Source organism: Leuciscus leuciscus, assembly GCF_965113295.1.
Source record: "Leuciscus leuciscus genome assembly, chromosome: 1".
Classification (NCBI taxonomy): Eukaryota; Metazoa; Chordata; class Actinopteri; order Cypriniformes; family Leuciscidae; genus Leuciscus; species Leuciscus leuciscus.
This window is the reverse complement of record NC_138725.1, coordinates 74,606,698-74,630,069: the sequence shown is the minus strand read 5'-3', so window position 1 is coordinate 74,630,069 and position 23,372 is coordinate 74,606,698. Positions and strand designations below refer to the sequence as shown.

The 23,372-nt window shown below is 35.6% G+C and overlaps 1 protein-coding gene across 1 annotated transcript in view; it reads left to right on the top strand.

The window, feature by feature from the left end:
• Nucleotides 1-23,372, top strand: part of LOC309510762 (5-hydroxytryptamine receptor 3B-like) — a 161,755-nt gene that overhangs the window by 108,054 nt on the left and 30,329 nt on the right. Inside the window, exons 6-8 of the mRNA XM_082185641.1 lie at nucleotides 20,700-20,905; nucleotides 21,015-21,059; nucleotides 21,207-21,316. Of these exons, the coding sequence (XP_082041767.1) occupies nucleotides 20,700-20,905; nucleotides 21,015-21,059; nucleotides 21,207-21,316 (361 nt within the window). The remainder of the gene's footprint in view (nucleotides 1-20,699; nucleotides 20,906-21,014; nucleotides 21,060-21,206; nucleotides 21,317-23,372) is intronic.

The following is a 23,372-nucleotide window of genomic DNA, read 5'->3' as shown; positions in this document are numbered from 1 at the left end:
AATTGCACATACTGTAATTCACATTATATTTTGTTCTTTGTCAGAAAGATTGAAGAATATCTATCATCCATCTTTTTAAAATGCATCAAATCGGTACACTCATCACCATTTAAATCATATTATTTGAAAATAAAAAAAAGCATTTAAATTTAGGCGAAAGGCCACTGAGCCTGAGCATGCTATTGTTGCACATAAAATATCCATATTCATAACTGTGCAAAGAATTCAAAAACCTTTAGAAACTCATGATAGTTCAGCATCACACACCATGAGATGGGTTAAATGGAGAGATTAAAAAATACCCAATTTCTCTCCAAAACGGTACCAATTTTAGTGTTCTGATAAATGAGAATAACTCATATTATCAGATTACCTCACCTAATGCACTGAAAAAGCCTAAGATAGTGAGCTAACACTAATTACACTGTAATTCCATGCTATTAAATATGTTACAATTTAAACGTAAATGCACATTGTTCTAGAAGGGTGGCATCATCCCTTACATTTTACACGGCTACATTTACTCACATTGTAATGCTGATAATATAATTTGTAAGGACAATTGTGCATTAAATAGGGAAGTTATATCCGGGAAACTTTTACAAAAGAAACAAACAAACACACACACACACACAAAAATCTCTTTGTAGTTTTATCAGCAGCATCCACACACACAAAAAAAAAGTTGAACATGAAAAATGTTTTTGCGCAAGTGCATTTGCCAAATGAAGACGGATTGTATGAAATGGATCAATAAAAAAAAAAAGTTGTTTATTAACGAGCTGTAGTCACGCACTGACAGAAATGCAGTTCAAGTTAACGCCATGGTTCATAAGGTGCACTGCATACTGAATCTGGCGGTATGGCGAGCGCGAGACGCGGCAGTGCACAGATCGTGACGCGCGTCTCTATATAATGAGATTGTGAAGTAAATGGGAGCGGGAATTCACCGCATTATGAACTCGTCACGCAATTATATTTATTATTAAAAAATTTAATCATATTAAATCGTATATATATTCCCCCCCATACCTGCTACAATTGAGAATAAGTGAAGCATGCAGACGCAGTTAAGACAATTTGATGTATTCCACTTAATACACAATAAAACAATATACAATAAGATTCCTTAACAACGTAGGCTACCTCCTGGTGTTCTTCTAAAATGAGGGCGAGCCACAAATCCGTGAGTAACGTTACAGTTTACAAACCCGTGGGAACGGATTTCGAAAGCGTGGGCACGGTTTATGAATTTGTGGGTACAGATTGCAAAAACTGAAGGCACGGTTTACAAGTCTGAGAGCGAGGATTAGAAACTCGTGGATACGGTTTATTAATCCGTGGGCACTATTTGTTAAACCGAGGGAACAGTTTGAGAATTCATGACTACTGTTTATAAACTGAGCGGACGGATTGCAAAACCGTCGCCACGGATTGTTTTTTTTTACTCACACAGGTGACTATGGCAAGCCATTTTAACATTTAAAAGCTAGACTGGATATGTGTTGCAGATATCTTTAATTCAGTTTTGCCTAGTCGAAAAGAACATTTCAGATATCCGCAACTACATTCTTCCTATCCATAATTGTCATTTCAGATATCCACAAAGACATTCTTCCTAGGACAAATGACATCACTTTTGCCATTCATTTGAATGGGGTTTATCATTACAGATATCTACAATTCAGTTGCAGATATCCACTATGTGAATTACGGATATCTGTAACTGAATTGTAGATATCTGTAATTCTAGTTTGAGATATCTTCAATTAGATTCTGACTAGTCATAACTCCAGTTCAAGATATCTTTATTTCACCTCAATTCAAGATATCTACATGTTCCTTTTCAGATATCTTAAATTAAGTTTTGACTAGGCGAAATTACGTTGTAGATATCTGTAACTAGAGTTATGTCTAGTCAAAATGGCGTTGTAGATATCTCAAACTGGAGTTAGGGATAGTCATAATTTAATTGTAGATATCTATTATCAAGTTAAAGATATCTTGAAATTAAGTTTGATTAGAGATATCTGAAATTTGAGATATCTGTAACTTTTATTCTGCCTAGTCAAAATGTAATTACAGATATCTTGAATTAGAGTTTTGACTAGGCCAAATGACGTTGCAGATATCTGTATGCATGCATCACACTTTAGGCGGGAGCAGATCGTGTTGTTCAAATCATCAAATCACATAGCACCTGTTAACTGTTAAATTTAATTAGCACTGATTAGCACCATGTCGGAGCAACCAGAGTTTTTAATCGTCTTTTTTCATGCTGTTTCAAACTGAAAAAGTAAAATTAAAAATAAGAACTAATCTGAACTAAGAACTTTGTTTCTCATCTAAGGAAGTTAATGTTATTGTACTTTCAAGAATAGCACGCATGTAAGCATCTTTATTAAAGTGAATTAGTGTGAATCTTTTTCACGCATAAATCTTACGGCAACAACAACCTTTTAAGCATGAACATAAACATAGCATTGTAAAAATTATTTTTTTTTTTTTGTATATAAAAAACATTTTCTGGTGTTTTTTTCGATTACAGCCAACGCCATGACTGCTTCTTTCTTCTTCCATTCATAGAAATAAGGAAATTAACCCACTTTTTCTTTGATTATGGTGGGGAGGGGAAATGGATATGTAAAATAGAGCAACGTCATGCACAATAATTTGCACTAGTCATAATGACGTTTGAGATATCTTTAACTTTCATTCTGCCTAGTCAAAACTGAATTACAGATATCTGCAATTGTCATTTAAGATGTGTGACGAGTTGAATGTCATTTTCAATGACGTCATTGCAGATATCTGTAATTCAGTTTTGCCTAGTCAAAACTGAATTACAGATATCTCTATCTGTCGTTTCGACTAGTCACAATTACGTTACAGATATCTTGAATGACAATTCCAACTATCCAAAATGTAATTACGACTAGTCAGAAAGACATTGTTGATATCTACAATGTTAATTCCGGATAGTCAAAATTTGCTTTTAAATGTTAAAATGGCTTGCCATAGGTGACTTCCCGGGCTCCGTATCCTCCCTTAATGCTGACTTCTGTTGACTTGGGACAAGAGAACGACGCATTTTAAAGCTAATACTCGCACACACAATTACCGATATCAATAGAGCTGCATACAGTTATTTTTTTCTTTGCGTGTCGCGCCTCCCATGTGGCTCTTTGGTGCCCCCCAGGGGAGGCGCGCCTCACCTATTGAAAACCGCTGGTCTATACGATCAAATTAGACTGGTGATGCTTTTGGGAAACACAGCTCAAGTCATAGTTTCTCTTGCCACAACACATATGCTTTATAAACACAGAGTTGGAGCAGCCAGAGAAATACTAATGTTAAATACTAAAGGGTCAAGAGCCCAACTAAAGCAACTACTGGTCACCATAATGGTGACATGAAACGAAACATTCCATAAAACATTACCATCTAAACGTCTGTTAAATCTAAATAAGACCGTGTGTAGATGTATGACAGAAATAAAGTCAAACTGGTCAAATAATAAGTGCAATAATGGTTCAAAGTCAGTAGTTCTTGTGTTTCTCTTTTTTCTGTTATTGTTTTTTCTCTTTCCTTCAGTGAGTCTGCTTGTTATCATCAGGTGTCACCACTAATGGCCAATCATCACTTAATTAATCACTTAATTATCTCATTAACTTCAACACTGCTTCAGTGTTCATTTTAACACCCTGTAGTGTGGACACATATTAACACTCAAGAGTGTTAAAGTTAATGAGATAATTAAGTGATTAATTGAGTGATGATTGAGCATTATTGAAGACACCTGATGTTAACAAGCAGAATCACTGAAGGAGAAAGTCACAAATTGTAAGCCACCGTTATTTGTTTGGCTGCTGTATCTGAGTTATAACTGCCAGATGAACAAAGAAAAAAAGTGATCTGATGGTGTTGGTTATATTATGACAATCATCATTTGAACTTGATTACTGAACTCATATTTCTGACTTAGATTTATGTTGTTGGTTACAGCATAACTGTGATTCTGCATAAATATCCAGAATTTTAGATATAATACAAAGGACTTCTTAAAAGTTGTTTTTTTAAAAAAAATATATATTTCTTTTAGGCACACACAGACCTCAAGATTCAGTCTATGCATCTCAACAATGGTGAGGAGCAGAATATTCAATTAGGAAAAGTAAATTACATAGACAATTCAGATCATAATTTATTCATACCGCAATGCATGATGGGAGCCATTAATGAGTTGTGATTGGTGGCAGCCACTGCAACATGCTTTATTATTGTCACCATTGTTGAGATTCACAGGCTGATTATTGATCTCAGTGTGTCTAAATAAATAAATTCATTTGAAAGTCTTTTGATCAGAACAATGTTTATTAAATATTTTGGATTACATGAAAAATACTGAAAATCATATGTTGTAGAATCACAGAGCTGCTGTAATTAACAAATCCAAACTATCTCAATAAGTTTAGTGTTTCAGATCACAACATGATTATGTCAAAACATAACCAACACTATCAGATCACATTTTTTCTTTATTCATCTGACTGTTATAAATCAATAACAGCAGACAAGCAAAATTTAAAGTAAACTTGTAAAGGTCAAGAGCCCAACTAAAGCAAACACCCATCACCATAACGGTGGCTTACAATTTGCGATTTTCTCCTTCAGTGATTCTGCTTGTTAACATCAGGTGTCTTCAATAATGATCAATCATCACTAAATTAATCACTTAATTATCTTATTAACTTTAACACTCTTGAGTGTTAATTTAACACTCATATTTTAACACTTTACACTCTACAAGTGTGGTCTCATATGTACTCCCAGGAGTGTTAATTTAACACTGGAGTTTTTGCTGTGTGCCAGCTAGTGTGTAAGGACGTGCTAAATCATATCTTTTAAATGTTCTGTTCACAGCAGCCTTGAAATGCATCACAATTAAGTGGATGCAAGTAGAGCCTCCCTTTTACAACGTTTGGGTTCAAAAAGTATGGGAATTGTATCAAATGGAAAAGATAACATACTCATTACAACTTCAGAAATCTGTTTTTAGTCTACAATGGGGTCCAGCAGAAGTTTTATTCATGTAAAGGTCCAACAAGTTAGGGTTCTGGTTTATGGGTCCCGGCTCTGCCACCAAAAGTGAATATTTTTCTTAGGGTTGTATGGTGATGCTGAAACCACATGGAAATGCAAAATGTAATGCTGAAATATATTATTTTTTCTTTTCAAGACTGTACACTGGTAACATATTTGATAATTATTGCTGATGCATGTAACTGCTCTGTCAAGAATGAATAAAAATGTAAGTTAAAAAAAAAAAGAAAAGAAAAGGTGTGGTAACCATTATGGTGATCAGTGTTTCTTTTAGTTGGCCAGTTTGACTTTATCTTTTTTATGTTAGTTGTTGTCTTTCTAACAATGTTTACCAAAACACATAATTATTTGCAAAGGAAATCATAAACAAAGAAGATCAGGTGGTATATGTTTTATCATCATAAGGAAAAACATCACTTTCCAAAAGAGGTTACTTTTTAACCCTTTTTTTTTTTTTTTGCCAAAGGTCAAACATTCTGAATTGTAATTTTTTAAAACATTACGAGAAAAAAAAACAAAAGAAAGACAAACACTAACATCAAGAATCAGCTTATGAATCTCAACAATGGTGAAATGCTTCATGTTGCAATGCATGCTGGGAGCCATTAGTTTTATGATTTGGTGACTCCCAGCATGCATTGCTGCATGAAGCATGTCACCATTGTTGAGATTAATATTCTAATACTTAATGTCTGTGTGTGTCTAATTTTTTTCTCAAAAATTTATTTTAAAAAGCAAAATTCTGAATGTCTGACCTGTGGCAAGAAATAATCTTTGGTGAAAATAATATTTTGTCAAAACATAGTCATAATTGGCAAGTGATGAGATTAACAAATCATCTACTTCAAGATGGATAAAACTATATCACCTGATCATCATTGCTTCTGGCTTCTTTTGTAACAAATTATGTGTTTTGATAAACACTGTTACAAAGACCTCAAACTTGAATATAAAATGCCAACAGTCAAACTGCCCAACTAAAGGAAACACTGATCACAAAAATTGTGACTTTACAAAACCTATTATTCCAATACCAATATATCCAATAAAACATCAACATCTACACCTCTATTAAGTAAGGGATAATGTATTGCGAGGCGGTTGTTATAGCGAATAACAACCCCGACAGGCTGAACGGGACCTCGACGCGAAGCAGAGGTAGCCATTTAAACATGGCTACCTACAAAATAAATAAATAATTTGACACAAATTATTGATTTAAAAAGGAGTTTATTGATTTAAAAACGATTGTATTGCTTCCGCTAAAGAAAATAGTCCGTTCCGCGTCCATAGCAACGCTCTGTTTTTCATGGCAACGGTGTGTTATACTTCGCAGCGGTCTGTTATCAATAAATAACACACCGCATTCTACATTGGAATTCAACCAAGCCATGTAATAATTCTCAATAACTAGTTGGTAATAAGTGAAGCTGGTAATGATGTTTGTGAAGTTGTTTAATCCTCCTCTGCTGAGATCTTCAGAGATTTAATGTGGTCTTTTATCTTCAGTTGATTTCATCTCCGGAAGTCAGTTGCAGTTCTTGTGTTTCTCTTTTCTTCAGTGATTCTGCTTGTTATCATTAGGTGTCTTAAATGCTCAATCATCACTCAATTAATCACTTAATTATTTCATTAACTCTTAACACTGCATCAGTGTTACTGTGCCAGAACACGGTATGACGAAGCCAATCTGTATATATGAATGGCCGTGATGGGAATGGGCAAATTTGGCCAGGATACTATAGGGTTAAACCTCTACTCTTTTCCGAAAAGACATGCTAAGATTTTTAATGACCACAGAGAGTCAGGACCTCGGTTTAACGTCTCATCCTAGGGACGGTGCTCTTTGACAGTATAGTGTGTGTCTCAATCACTTTACTGGGGCGTTAGGACCCACACAGACCACAGGCTAGTGATGGCAGTGTGACACTGAAGCTTTGAAACATGCTTCAAATCATTAACTACAATTCCATTTGAACCACTGCTCTGAAGGTTGCTCTGGTACGGAAAAATCACGTGACAAATGATGTCCGAAGCAGCAACTGCTTCATCCTCTGAATGAATCACCTGAGTGGTTCGCAGCACCACCGCAACACGCGAACCAATCAGTGCTGCTACTGCAACTGGCACCGCCTCGTTTTGAGTCTGGATTGTAGCGCTCAAAGCATAAAAACTTTGCACAACATTGCGTTTGGTTCGTAGTAGCCTCGGTAGTTACAAGCATAAGTTTGTTCGTATCGATTTTATTTTCATTACTATGGAAGCATCTAGGAAGAGAGGTCGTTCTGACATGTAGGAAAACTTTATTCTGATCGCTCCTGATAAGGTATGTGCGCTGGCTGTTAAATATTATTATAAAATATTAGGCTAAATGTACAGTTATAGAACTTTAGCTATCAGTAGGATATATAATAGCTGTTTCAAGTCTGTATAAAAAAATCAGAACAAATTTTCTCTAAATGTGGAGAGGTTGTGAGCAAAACAAAGAAACAGGCTCAGTCCAAAAAGTGTGGAAAAAAATAGTGTTCCTTAATAAAAATTGAGTGTTCCCTGTCCCACATACCCCCTGGCCATAGTTACAAAGGCACACCCAACTTGTGCTATATTTTCCGTTTGTGTGTGTGTGTGTGTGTGTGCGCGCGCGCACGCACTAGATTTATTTCACTCGTCTTAAAGCCTCCTGTCCACTATCTGCCGCCTTGGCACTTCACCAGGTGAGGGCACTGTTACTGAAGCTTCGAGTAATGAACCCATTTTCAAAACAATTATTCTAAGTGGTTCAGTGCTTCACCAAAGCTTCAGTGGCCCATCACTACCACAGGGTGAGCGCCCCCTGCGGACCTCACTAACACCTCCAGCAGCAACATGGTTTTCCCAGGAGGTCTCCGATCCAGCTGCTAACCAGGCTCAACCCTGCTTAGCTTCAGTGGGCAACCAGTCTTGGGCTACAGGGTAATATGACTCTTGAAACTCCGCCCTCTGTGCCGGCAGCAGCATCTCATTTGCATTTAAAGGGATACACACTAAAGCGGCGTGTTTTTCTCAGCCCCATAAAATGATAATTTAAACTTGCTGTAAAAAATTATCTTTTGGATATTTTGAACTAAACCTTCATGTACACACTCTGGGGGACATCAGAGACTTTTTTTTTTACATCTTGTGAAAAGGGGCATAATAGGTGCCCTTTAACTCTGGGGATTTTGCTGTGTAGAACTACAGTAACCATCATGCTTTTATCTCGTCCAGATTAGATTATTGCAACTCCTTGTATGTGGGTGTGTCCAAAAAGTCCATGACACGTCTGCAGCTAGTGCAGAATGCAGCGGCCAGATTGCTGACTGGAACCAGAAAATATTCCAGTATCTCTCCAGTACTGGTCTCTTTGCACTGGCTCCCTGTGGAGTTTAGGGTGCAATATAAGGTCCTTTTAATGTTTTTTAAAGGTTTACACGGACAAGTCCCTGTTTATATCTCTGAGCTATTACAGCATCACTGCACCACCAGACCATTAAGATCATCACAAAGCTTATTGTTAAAGGTTCTGAAATCTCGCCTGAAAACAAAGGGAGATCGAGCCTTGGCGGCACCGAGGCTTTGAAATGGTCTCCCTGTTTACATCAAGTCCTTGTTCGATTACATTGAAGGTTTTAAGTCTATGTTGAAGACATATTTATTTTCTGTTGCTTTAAACTGTTCTTAGTTATATGTGGTACTGAATGATCTGTGTCTATTGATGTTTGTTTTAACGCTACTGAAATGTGGAATCTGTAAAGCACTTTGGTCAACTCGTGTTGTTTTTAAATGTGCTGTAGAAATAAATTTTTGATTGATTCATTGATTTAAACACAACGCCTCTATACTTCAATTTGTCTCAACATTGTGACAAAAGAGATGTCAGTCAATAAACGGGAAAACGAAGTAACTTGCGTTACTTGTTTGAAAAAGTAACTCAGATATGTTGTTGTGAATTGTAAAAGGAATGCGTTACTTGACTAGTTACTTGAAAAAGTAATCTGATTACGTAACTCAAGCTACTTGTAATGAGTTACCCCCAACACTGCCCCCCATCAATTTTTTTTTTTTCTGTTTGCAGCATTTACAGCATCAGACATAAACACCCCATTCCTCCCGCTTGAGACATCTTCCTCAACTTCCTTTACAGGTAAGAACACAACACTTGTAATACAAAAATGACACTTAGCGGTTGCAGTATACTACAAAACTGTAGAAACCTTTACTTTATTTCTGTTATACGCCTTCAGCAGTTCTGACGATTAAAAGATCTTTAGATGCTGATGATTTATTGTGTCATGTGATGTCACCATTATGGTGATCAGTATCTGCTTTAGCTGGGCTCTTGACACTTGGCTTTTATGTAATACTGGTTCACAAAAAAAAAAATCAATAGATACCTATTTATTATAAGCACTTAACTCAAAAATAATTATTAAATAAAATAACTAGAAAACTTGCTTACTAAAATCAACTTGAAAATGCCAGTTCATGAAACAAAGGTGAATCCATTTCTATGCAATTTTGATCAGTTAATCGTGAAAGTATGGTGGTTGAAAGCTTCTGGCAACATTAAATCCAAGAGAGAAGACAATTCTTGTAAAATAAAGGAAAAACAAACAAACAAACAAACAAACAAACAGGATGGGCTTTTTGCCATCTACGTCTTTTTTTCTGGACCACATCACTCAAATGAAATAGGTTCACAGAATTACTAGAGTAGCATATTACAATAAGAGAACTGTAAAATTCCTACTGAAAACACTGCTCAGTTCTGATATGAGTTAGGGCTGGGCGATTTAAATCGCGATATTGATATGCGCAGCTCGTCAGTAAAGCCGGTTCCTTGATTAGTAGTAAATCACCATCACCTGCTTTCAGATGAAGCGGCATTTAGGGCTGAGGAGATAATTAAGTGATTAATTTAGTGATGATTGAGCATTATTGAAGACACCTGATGTTAACAAGCAGAATCACTGAAGGAGAAAATCACAAATTGTAAGTTACCATTAAGGTGATGGGTGTTTGCTTTAGTTGGGCTCTAGACCATTATCTGTTTCCTTTAATAGTTACTGCTGTTTGTCTGCTGTTATTGATTTATAACAGTTTAATGAACAAAGTAAAATGTTATCTTATGGTGTTGGTTATGTTTTGACATAATCATACTGTGATCTGAAAAATGAAAAGTATTAAGATAGTTTGGTTTAACTTGTTAGCAGTAGTTTTGTGATTCTTCAGCCTATGATTATCAGGACTTTACTTATAATTCAAAAATATTTAATAAACATTGATCTGATCAAAAAGATGTTCAGACATATTCATTTAAAACACAAACATCAATAATCAGCCTGTGAATCTCAACAATGGTGACAATAATAAAGCATGTTGCAGTGGCTGCCACCAATCACAACTCATTAATGGCTCCCATCATGCATTGCGGTATGAATAAATTATGATCTGAATTGTCTATGTAATTTACTTTTCCTCATTGAATATTCTGCTCCTCACCATTGTTGAGATGCATAGACTGAATCTTGACATCTGTGTGTGCCTAAAAGAATGATTTTTCTTTTAAAAACTTTTAAGAAATCCTTTATATTATATCAAAAATTCTGGCCATTTATTTAGATTCACAGTTATGCTTTAACCAACAACATAAATCGAATTCAGAAAGAAGGATCTTAATGAGCTCAGTGATCAAGTTCAAATGATGATTGTCATAATATATCCAACACAGATCACTTTTTTTTCTTTGTTCAACTGGCAGTTTTAACTCAGATACAACCGTCAAACCAAATCTAAAGTAGCAAACACATGAAAGGCTCAGAGCCCAACTAAAGCAACTACCCATCACAATAATGGTAACTTACAATTTGCGATTTTCTCCTTCAGCGATTCTACTTGTTAACATCAGGTGTCTTCAATAATGCTCAATCATCACTAAATTAATCACTTAGTTATCTCATTAACTTCAACACTCTTGAGTGTGGACTCATACACTCCCAGGGGTGTTAATTTAACACTGGAGGTTTTGCTGTGTACAAAGAGCCGTAGTTAACTGACAAGCTGAGCCATATCGCATTAAAAATCGCTGGCGATACGTCCGCGATATTGATGTGATTTGGCTCAGCTTGTCAGTTAACTACGGCTCTTTGTAGTAAATGCCGCTCCATCTGAAAGCAGGTGATGGTGATTTACTACTAATCAAGGAACCGGCTTTACTGACGAGATGCGCATAACAATATCGCGATTTAAATCGCCCAGCCCTAATATGAGTCCACACTAAGGCCCTGTTTACACGAGAACGCTCGCGGGTGAAAACGTAAACATATTTTATCAGATGTGTCTTTCGTTTAGACAGCGACGATGTTTTTGGGGCTAAAAAAACGCAAAAAAGTGAAACCACCCTCTAGAGTGGAAATCTTAAAAACGCTCCACCGTCGCATTCCCGACTAAAGGGTAAAAACGCAAAAGTCTGCTAGACGAGCAGACTTGGTGTTGCTGTGTGGCAGTGCTTCACATTGCCACCTAGCCGCCTGGAGTGCATACTACATCGAATTTCACACACTTTTGCGTCACCATATGCACGCAGATTTCCCCCCCATAACGCTCATCTAAATGCAGAATAAAAAGTGATAACGCAACGCCACTTTTGCGTTTTCTCTTTAGATCGTTTCCGTGTAAACATAGCCTCAGAGTGCTATAAGAAACACTAAAGCAGTGTTGAAGTTAATTAGATAATAAGTGATTCATTAAGTGATGATTGAGCATTAGTGAAGACACCTGATGTTAACAAGCAGAATCTCAGAAGGAAAGAGAAACACAAGAACTGCATCTGACTTCCAGCCACTGCCTTAGGAGCTGTTTACACAACAACGTTTTCAACTAAAAACATTTTATGTGTTTTGGCCGCTCATTTACACGACAACGGTGTTTTGGGTGCCTGAAAACGTAAACTTTTGAAAACGGTCTCCGTGTAAACAACAAAATGTGAATCTCTGAAGACGATGATGTCGTGCACATGCACATTATGTGTTCAGTCTATAGTGTTTCATCGCCATCTAACGGCCTGGTAGCAGAATTGTGTTGTCTGTACGCGGAAAACTCAAAGGAAAAACAACTCCATTTTAAGCATATCGTCGTGTAAATGTTCCCTTAGATGAAATCAACTGAAGATAAAAGAAGACATTGGCTGCATCTCAAAACTTAGGCTGCTGACTTGTTGCCTCATTGAGATCACCATCATGGAGATGAGTGTTTGCTTTAGTTGGGCTCTTGACCCTTGCTTTTCTTTAAGTTGTTTTTTTATCAGTAATCGCTGGTGTTTATGGAGAATATTTCTACATTGATAAAGCAGATCAATAAGTTTGTTTTAATAAGAAAGAACTGCAATTAGAGTGGTTAAGCAATTAAGCAAACATTCGCTTTTACTGTATATTTATTATTGGAATTTTAACATTATTTGAGATTAAAGTATAAACTCAAAAGATGGGTAAAAAAATTATTTGTAACACTAAAAAAATTTAAGATTGTCCAATCCAAAATTATTTAAAAGTTATAAACGACACACTTAGACATCAACACTCGTCATACAAACCTCAACAATGGTGACAATCAAAAAATAATTAATATGCATAATTTTGTCATGCCGCAATGCATGCTGGGAGCAATGAATGTGTTTTGTACGCTGGCATGAAGAATGTCACCATTATTGTGTTTCGTATGCTGATTTTTGATATCTGTGTGTGTGTAAATGACTCAAAACATGATTTATACAGAAAGTAAACAAGGACAGTGTTATATATATATATATATATATATATATATATATATATTAGGGCTGGGAATCGATTAAAAAAAATTAACTAATTAATTGCACAATTTGCTGTAATTAATTGCAATTAATTGCATTTCCTCCAAGCTTGTAATCATCAATAATTAAACTTAGAATCACCAGAAAAAAAAGGAACAGAAAATAGCCCTATATTAAAATAATATTAAACATCAATATATCAATGTATTATTCTTTTTCAATAATCAATCAACAAAATCAATTTAAGAAATTTTTTTTCAATTTTTTCTTTTACTAATTATAAAAATAAACTATAGTCCTAAAAAAGCTATTATTACCAGAGCATGTGATCAGAGCAGGTAATTTTAAAGGAATAGTTCACCCAAAAATAAAAATTCTGTCATCATTTACTCTTCCTCAAGTTGTTCCAAACCTGTATGACTTTCTTTATTCTGCTGAACACAAAAGAAGCTATTTTGAAGAAAGTCGGTAACCAAACGACTGATGGAGCCCATTGACTTCCATAGTAGGAAAAAAAAATACTATGGAAGTCAATGGGGACCAGCAACTGTTTAATTACCAACCTTCTTTAAAATATCTTCTTTTGTGTTCAGCAGAAGAAAGGAAATCATACAGGTTTGGAACAACTTGAGGAAGAGTAAATGACAGAATTTTCATTTTTGGGTGAACTATCCCTTTAACATTGTTGCCCAGCAATACTATACCAGCTCAGCAAACAGAAGTCTACAGAGAAAGTTCACCTTATTTGAGCGGACTTTGCTTTTCCAGTGCGTGATCGGTACATGATTGGAGCGTTTGGTCCGTGAACGACAGAGCAGAACATGCAGCGCAAACACGGAGTCGAACATTGAGCAGAGAGCGGAGCGCGCCGACACCTATGGCCCACACACACACACACACCCCCACACACACACCTACACACACCCACACACAACGGAGAGTGCGGCCGCGCACACGGAGGGGAAAAGACCCGCAAAAAAAAAAAGTGCTGCGTTAAATGCGTTATTTTTTTTTAACGCGTTAAACATCTCAAATTAATCGCAAAGATTAACGCGTTAATTCCCCCAGCCCTAATATATATATATATATATATATATATATATATATATATATATATATATATATATATATATATATTCACAGAAATCAACATACAACATCTGAAACCATGTTGATACAAATTATCTTTTACAAATTTGTTGAGTTTTAAATTTATCAATAATGTTATAATTTCTCATCATCCTTTTTTTTTAAAACACAGTAATTTGTCTGTTATTAAAACAGCCATGTTGATCTACTTTATTGATGCAGAAATGTTCTCCATAAACACCTGTAATTATTGATAAAACACCAACTTAAAGAAAAACAAGGGTCAAGAGCCAAACTAAAGCAAACAATGATCTCCATGATGGTGACCTCAAACTAAACATTTGAAACAAACATAATCTAAACCTCTGTTAATTCTCAATAAGAACTTCTGTAGACGTCTGACAGAAATAAAGTCAGTCTGGTTAGTAATAAGTGAAGCTGGTAATGCTGTTTCTGGAGTTGTTTAATCAAACCTTGAGAGAGTTAATGTCTTTTATCTTCAGTTCATCTAAGGCTGTGGCTGAAGAAAGCTGTAGTTTGTGTTCTTATTTCTCTTTCTTTCAGTGCTTGTTCACATTCAGTGTTTTGAACGAATCAGTTGAGTTAAAGATTCAATGACCCATTAAACAACTGCCTCATTCCTGAAAGAATCAGTCGTTTGAACGAAACATTTGAAGAAATTGCTCAATGACTCACTCATTAAAATGCTTTACCTCCTATTGGTGGTTAAGGGTTGTGTTTAAAAGTATCATTCTTTCTAATATTTCATATTTGTATTTTCAAAAGATATTTAAAACAATCTCATAACATTATTTAATGCAGTTGTAATTTGTCACTGTAAATTATTTAATTTGATTGGCAACAGCCATATAGTGTTTTATTATTATAATTAAATTTACTGATCAAATTTTAGAATTTAAAATGAAAGATGAAGCATATATTTAAAATGATTAGGGAAAACTCTCTTTATAAAGGTGAAAATATCATAAATATGCAGATTTACATATGTCAAAGCTGACTGATGAGAATATTGCTTTAGAATAAATAATATGTACAACACACACACACAAAAAAAGTGAATGACCGATTTACTTGTTCGGAGGACAAGCACATGAAAAGGCTTAATGTTGAGCCCTGAGTTATATTTTATATAGGCTAGTATAATAATAATAATAATAATAATAATTCATTACATTTATATAGCGCTTTTCTCAGCACTCAAAGCGCTTTACATAGAAGGGGGGAATCTCCTCAACCACCACCAATGTGCAGCATCCACTTGGATGATGCGACGGCAGCCATATTGCGCCAGAACGCCCACCACACACCAGCTTACTGGTGGAGAGGAGACAGTGATGAAGCCAATCAGTATATGAGGATGATTAGGAGGCCATGATGGACAGAGGCTACTGGGCAAATTTGGTCAGGATGCCGGTGTTACACCCCTACTCTTTCGAAAGACATCCTGGGATTTTTAATGACCACATAGAGTCAGGACCTCGGTCCGAAGGACGGTGCTCTTTGACAGTATAGTGTCCCCATCACGTTAGGACCCACACAGACCACAGGGTGAGCACCCCCTGCTGGCCTCACTAACACCTCTTCCAGCAGCAACCTGGTTTTTCTCAGGAGGTCTCCCATCCAGGTACTAACCAGGCTCAGCCCTGCTTAGCTTCAGTGGGCAACCGGTCTTGGGCTACTTGGTGACATGGCTGCTGCTATGGTTATGTGGCGAGCGCGAGCCTGAGTATAGTTTTACACATCAGCCCAGTTGTTCTGTAAAGTTAGTGATTTGCAGATTCTGAGCAATAGTCAACGTTTGATTTTCTGTGTGTTTGTGTATGTCTGACAAGAGTATGAAATGAAGAAGGATAAACCCAGCTAGCAGGGAACGTTCTCAGAACGTTGGCTGACATTCCCTACAAGTTTGGTTAATGTTTTAAAGAAAACATTTGAATGTAATGTTCAAAGAATGTTTTGAGGATGTTTTCTCATTCCAAATAATGTTTCTTTAAGGTTAAATGTAAACTAAGATATAACGTTTTAACTGTAACATTTTGAGCATGTTTTTAGAGAATGTTTTCCTACACAGCAAAAACTCCAGTGTTAAATTAACTCTCCCGGGAATTTATTTTACTCCACACTCAAAGGGTTAAAGTGTTAAAATACCAGTGTTAAATGAACACTGAAGAGTGTTAAAATTAATGAAATAATTAAGTGATTAATTGTGTTATGATTGACCATTATTGAAGACACCTGATGTTAAAGGGATACTCGACTTTTTTTGGAAATAGGCTCATTTTACAACTCCCCCAGAGTTAAACAGCTGCGTCATATCATTACGCCTGCTGGACTCATGGTACGGCAGCAAAGTTTCTTGATTATTACGCAGGAATGAGAGTATAGTTCCTAGCCATATCAGCCTAGAAAATCGCAACTTTTCATTTTCCGTCGGTCTTAGTACACGATGTAACTACAGAAGAGTCAAGTTTTAAATAGAAAAATTATCTAAACTCTTTGGTCATTTTTTTGAGAGAGATGCTAATGGTCCTGTCCGATTCAATGATCTATGCTAATCTATGCTAAAAGTGGTACCGCCAGACCCGGAGTTCGGCTGAATGGATTCGAAAACGGTAATACTCAACTGTTTAACTCTGGGGGAGTTGTAAAATGAACCTATTTCCAAAAAAAGTGGAGTATCCCTTTAACAAGCAGAATCACCAAAGGAGAAAATCTATTTTTAAGTCACCATTATGGTGATAAGTGTTTGCTTTAGTTGGGCTCTTGGCCCTTAAACTATTAACTTTAGATTTTGTCTGGCTGTTGTAACTGAATTATACATAGCAAAATCCCCAGTGTTAAATTAACACTCCTCAGTGTACATATGTGTCCACACTACAGGGTGTTAAAATTAACACTGAAGCAGTGTTGAAGTTAATGCGATAATTAAGTGATTCATGAAGTGATGATTGGCCATTAGTGGTGACACCTGATGTTAATAAGCAGAATCATTGACTGAAAGAGAAAAAACAGTAACAGAAAAAAGAGAAACACAAGAACTACAACTGACTTCGAGTCATTACACATTGTTGCACTTATTATTACCAGTTTGACTTTATTTCTGTCATACATCGACAAAAGTTCTTGAGATTTAAGTTTAGAGGGTAATGTTTTATGGAATTTTTCTTTTCAAGTTACCATTTTGGTGGTCAGTGTTTGCTTTAGTTGGTCTCTTGACCCTTTTCATTTTTTAATATTAGTTTTTCTCTGGTTGCTACAACTGTGTGTTTATAAAGCACATTTGTTACTGCAAGAGAAAGCATGACCTGCTCACAATATGTTTTGGTGATAATGATGTCATCATCATGTAGTGTCCTGATTCACTGATGTCATTCAGAGTCTAAATTTTTGACTATATGCTTGATGTCTTGTTTTAGTATTGGTGATTCTAGTCCTGAGATTCTACAGTTTGAGATCCAACAGCAATATGAAAAATGTTGAAAATACTTTGTGCAAAAAAGTCATTGTGTTTAAACACACAGAGATCAAGAATCAGCATATGAATCTCAACAATGGTGACAAAAAACAAACTAGTGACAAACAGATCAACTCTGAACATCACAAAACAAGCTACTAAAGTCATAACAAAACAATAGCAAAATAAAAGCCAACAGAAAAAAACAATGAAAATTACAGGACAATTCAGCTGCATAATTTATTCATGCTGCAATGCATGATGTCAGCCATTGACGCGTTCTGATTGGAGGCTCCCATCATGCACTGCAACATTAAGCATTTGTTTGATTGTCACCATTGTTGAGATTCATATGTAGATTCTTGATGTCTGTGTGTGAATTTAAGACCTTCAGATTTCTAAAACATTGCTGGAAGTAACTACTGTAGTGAAAAATTAATAAAACATTTAAATTATCAGTTTATAATGACGGGTGCCATCAGTAAATCAGGTCACTAGTAATTTCATCATCAAAACATAACCAGGTCTGCATTTCCAATAACATCTCAAGCCTAACTTGACCACAGACCAACTGCAACAAATGGTAGTGATGGGATTTATGGCTCTTTGGGGGGATCCGGATCTTGGCGATCCGTTCCTTTCAAAGAGCCGTTCAAAAGAACGGCTCTTTTGGCTCTTTTTAAATATTTAGTCAGTTTTAAGAAGCCAGCTTGGGGGCATCTCAGTTTATCCTGGAAATAATCACTGGGAGGAATTATGAGGTGAGATTTGTAGTCAAATAATTCAAACTCAGATATCACACACCAATATCTGAGTTTGAATTATTCTGAAATATTGATTATTACCTCATTTGTCATGTGTGGACTATATTCCATAGGGTTGCACAACATCCCTCTGCTTAGACAGTGACATCACTATTTTGGATTTACCTTTAGTACAAAGTGTGTGTATGTGTAAAGCTACGTTGACTTATGTTATTCACACAATACCTAACGACTCGCTATTACTGACGTTGGCACTGAGACAGAGAGGCACTCGCACGTGTTTTTATTTTTATTTTTTAAACTGGAGTAAGCATGTGACGGCAGCGTGCACAAGTCATGGCTCCGCTCCTACCCAATGACAGAGGCACGCAGGGTTTTTTCCACTGGAGTACTCACGTGAAGGATGCGTGCACAACTATCATCATGCTGTTCGGCCAACGCATTCGACCAAGTCGTCATATACTGACGCTTTTGACGTTTCGTCTACATCGAACGCACATGGCACCCTTTAGCGTCAATATGAGACGCAGATAGACTATCTGCGTCTCATATTGACGCTAAAAGGTGCCATGTGCGTCCCCTATAACTGTTCTGTCTCGCGGAGGAGCTAATTTGTGTGCATCTGTGAAACACCCATAGGAAAAAAAGAACGACAGAAAGAACGGCTCCCCTCCAGCCGCGACTCGGCTCCCATCGTTCATGTTTATGAGCCGTTCAAAATAATCGGTTCGTTCGCGAACGTCACAACTCTAACAAATGGTCTATACGATCAAATTAGACTGGCGATGCTTTCGGGAAACACAGCTCAAGTCATAGTTTCTCTTGCCACAACACATATGCTTTATAAACACAGAGTTGGAGCAGCCAGAGAAATACTAATGTTATACAGTAAAGGGTCAAGAGCCCAACTAAAGCAACTACTGGTCACCATAATGGTGACATGAAACGAAACATTCCATAAAACATTACCATCTAAACGTCTGTTAAATCTAAATAAGACCGTGTGTAGATGTATGACAGAAATAAAGTCAAACTGGTCAAATAATAAGTGCAATAATGGTTCAAAGTCAGTAGTTCTTGTGTTTCTCTTTTTTCTGTTATTGTTTTTTCTCTTTCCTTCAGTGAGTCTGCTTGTTATCATCAGGTGTCACCACTAATGGCCAATCATCACTTAATTAATCACTTAATTATCTCATTAACTTCAACACTGCTTCAGTGTTCATTTTAACACCCTGTAGTGTAGACACATATGTACACTGAGGAGTGTTAATTTAACACTGGGGATTTTGCTGTGTAACTGCCAGACGAACAAAGATGAAAGGTGATCAGGTGGTGTTGGTTATGTTTTGACATAATCATCATTTGACCTGAAACACTGAACTCATTTACACTTAGTCATTTAGCAGATGCTTTTATCCAAAGTGACTTACAACAGGGGACTAAAGTTTAGAGAGAGTTGATTGCAGCAGCCTGGTGGTTTTATAACATACGATTTATAACATTTTTCTATAGAATCCAAAATATTTCTTAAAAGTTCTGTTCAAGAGATTTTATTTACACACACAGACATCAAGATTCAGCCTGTGAATCTCAACAATGGTGACAATAATAAAGCATGTTGCAGTGCATTCTGGGTGCCACCAATCGAAACTCATTCATGGCTCCCATCATGCATTGCGTTATGAATAAATTATGATCTGAATTGTCTTAGTCATTTCTTTTTCCTAATTAAATATTTCGTTTGTCACCATTGTTGAGACTCATACACTCAATCTTGATGTCTGTTTGTGCCTAAACATTTTTTTTATTTTTTATTTTTTATCAAAAAACCTTTGAATAAATCCTTTGGAATAAATAGAAAATTCTTGATCTTATGTTGTAGAATCACTTGATGATGTAATCAACTATATAAATTTAAGTCAGAGATTAGGCTCTAAATGAGTTTTGTGATTCAGGACAAATGATGATTATATCAAAACATAATCATCAACATCTGATCATCTTTTCTCTTTGTTCATCTGGGAGTTATAACTCAGTTACAGCAGCCAAACAAAATTTAAAGTAAAAAAAGTAAGGGTCAAGAGCCCAACTAAAATAAACACTGATCACCGTAATGGTGACTTAAAATTGTGATTTTTCTCCTTCAGTGATTCTGCTTGTTAACATCAGGTGTCTTCAATAGTGGTCACTCATCACTCAATTAATCACTTAATTATCTCATTAACTTTTATCACTGGAGTTTTTGCTGTGTACCTTTTAGGAGAACATTCTGGGAACCAAAATAAAACTACCCGCTGAAAACATTATTAGAACTTCATGGTAATGTTCTCAGAACGTTTTTAGAACAAAACATTTCTAGCTGGGAATGTTTAAACATGAAATTATCTTTCATGCGTGCTTGGAGAATATATTCTCTGTGTTTCTGAATGTCTCATACACACAGGGCGGGGGTCAGATGCTACAACCTGCAATTCAACACAATATGGTGATGCTAAAATTAACCTTTGGAAATATCTCGGCTTAGAAGACAATAACACTCAGGATGACAGAATGTGGCCCCTGATGAACAACTACAAATATAACCACCACTATGCCCACCACCCTGCAAACACTTATGTGGAGATATATGTGTCCTCCATCACCAATGTGGTATGAGTCCAGCATGATTTATCTTCTCATTCAAGTCATCATGGGATGTCAAGTAGTTGTAGTATCATCTCTCAACAAATCTTTTTTTTATTTTATTTTTTATCTACAGGATGAAAAAGCCCAGAGTCTCTCAACACAGGTCAAAATGATAACTGTAAGTGTTTTAAAAACCTATTTCATTCTTATTTCACAAAGTTGTACTCAATTTACAGAATATTGTAACATGATCAGAGGTTTTATTTCATTTTCAAGCGTACATTATCTGTCTTATAATTATTCTGAACTTCATTTAATTTTCCAGGTGTGGCCAAATTTGAAAATGAAGTGGAACTCAAGCGATTTTTGTAAAATTAAAACATTTGCAGCCCCCAAAAATATGTTTTGGACTCCAGACATTGGCATAATGGAAAGGTAAAAAAAAAATTAAAAAAAACCTTGAAGGATTTAAAGGCTTTGTTTATACACTGTTAACCCTTGCTGTAAAAAAAAGGGTAAAATTCTGACAGTATCACACAATTTTCCATTAAAACAGTAATATACCGTAGAAAACAATGCATTCTGGGTAATATTTGTTGTTTTCAAGAAAATAGCCTACAGGAATATAATGTGAATTAACAGAGCTCAAAGTCGACACTCAGAGGCTGTGTTCAAAGTCACGCCATATACCCTCATTCACTATTCCCTACATTAGTTCACTAATATAGTCCACTTGACAGAGTGAATGAAAAGAAAAGAGTGAATTCAGACACTGATGAACACCTGATAAGCAGAATCACTGAAGGACAGAGAAACAAGAACAGAAAAAAAGAGAAACTACAACAGACTTCCTGCCACACTGAGTGTGAAAACAGTTTACAAACTAGTTTAACATTATTTATTTCATACATGTTGAGAATTAACAGATATTTAGTTTTTTATGTTTTATTGAAAATAATAAAGTTTGTAGTCACCATTATAGGGATCAGTGTTTGATTTTAGTTGGTCTCTTGACCCTTAAATTTGAAAAATGTATTATTATGACATCTGTAACTTATTTCTGATCTTATACTATGTATAAATTATGCATTTAAGGATGTTTAAAATGTATATCTGTGTTTTTAAATATATGCTGTTGAATCATATATCTGTGATTCTACAGCATGATATGAAGCAATGTTTCTGTAATCAGTTATTCTGAAGAATACTGAAATTAAAACATTTTAATCTCCTGATTGACTCAGACAGATATAAACAATCATCATATGAATCTCAACAATGGTGACAATCCAACAGTTCATGTCGCAATGTATGCTGGTTTCCAGGACGGAATAAAACTCGAAGCATGCCATCGTTATTGATATTCACACACTGATTCTTGATTCTAAGTGAAACAGTAATTTAAAATCTTTATTTAAATTTTTTTTTCTTCATTATACAGAATTTTGTATTAAATCTCTGTTGTGTTAGTAGTTGGAAGTTTTGTTTGCTTTATTTGACAATGTTAAAAAGAAATTAAGCACAAATAGGGATCATACCTCATCTCAAGAAAACTGTTGAGAATAATATACACAAAAAAGCCCAAGGATTATTTCCATTGTGGTCCTCTAAGTTTACAAAATGTAAGAACAGATCATATATGAAGGGAAACCCCCATCAAGTTCATTATCTCACTCTACAACACTTTTAAATTAATGATAAAAAAAAGCAATTTTTTTAAACTTTAAAAACATGTTCAACTTTTATCTGCTTTATACAACAAGGTGAATTATTCCAGGCTATAGCACTAGTATAGAAAGAAATTCATCCCTATTAAACTCTTAAATCTACAAGGATAGATGTCAGTGCTACTTCCTCTTGTGGAATGACTGCACTTTATTCACATGTACATTCTAATATATCAGGTACTTTGGAACACTTTTCTTTATTATTTTAAACGCCAACACCAATTTAAGAAATGTTACCCTATTTTCAACTTTTAAAAAAACAAGTTCTCTAAAATGTTCATCATTTAGATGCAACTGTGGATGTGCTTTCAATATTACCATGTATAGCTTGGAAAATAACCATATTATGACAGAAATTCTAAAAATGATAAATTGTAAGAAATAAAAAGCTATAATTTGAGACCAAAAACGCAGCATGTAATCATACAAATAAATAAATAATAATAATTCAACATTATTTGCAGGTGTGAAATGGATGTTGATGCAATGCAGTTAACGTTGACACATTAACATTGATTTAAAGGAGTCATGAACTGGATTATTTTATTATTTCATAATGTTTCATGGGATGCGCTTATAATGTTAGTATGATCTTTACATCAAAAATTGTCATAATTTAGAAATAAGAACTTCTGTAGACGTCTGACAGAAATAAAGTCAGTCTGTCATTATTTCAAGACAGACTGACTAGCTCAGCCAGATCAGTGTAGCTCAAACAGAGTGTTGGCGCTTGCAATGCCAAGGTCATGGGTTCGATTCTCAGG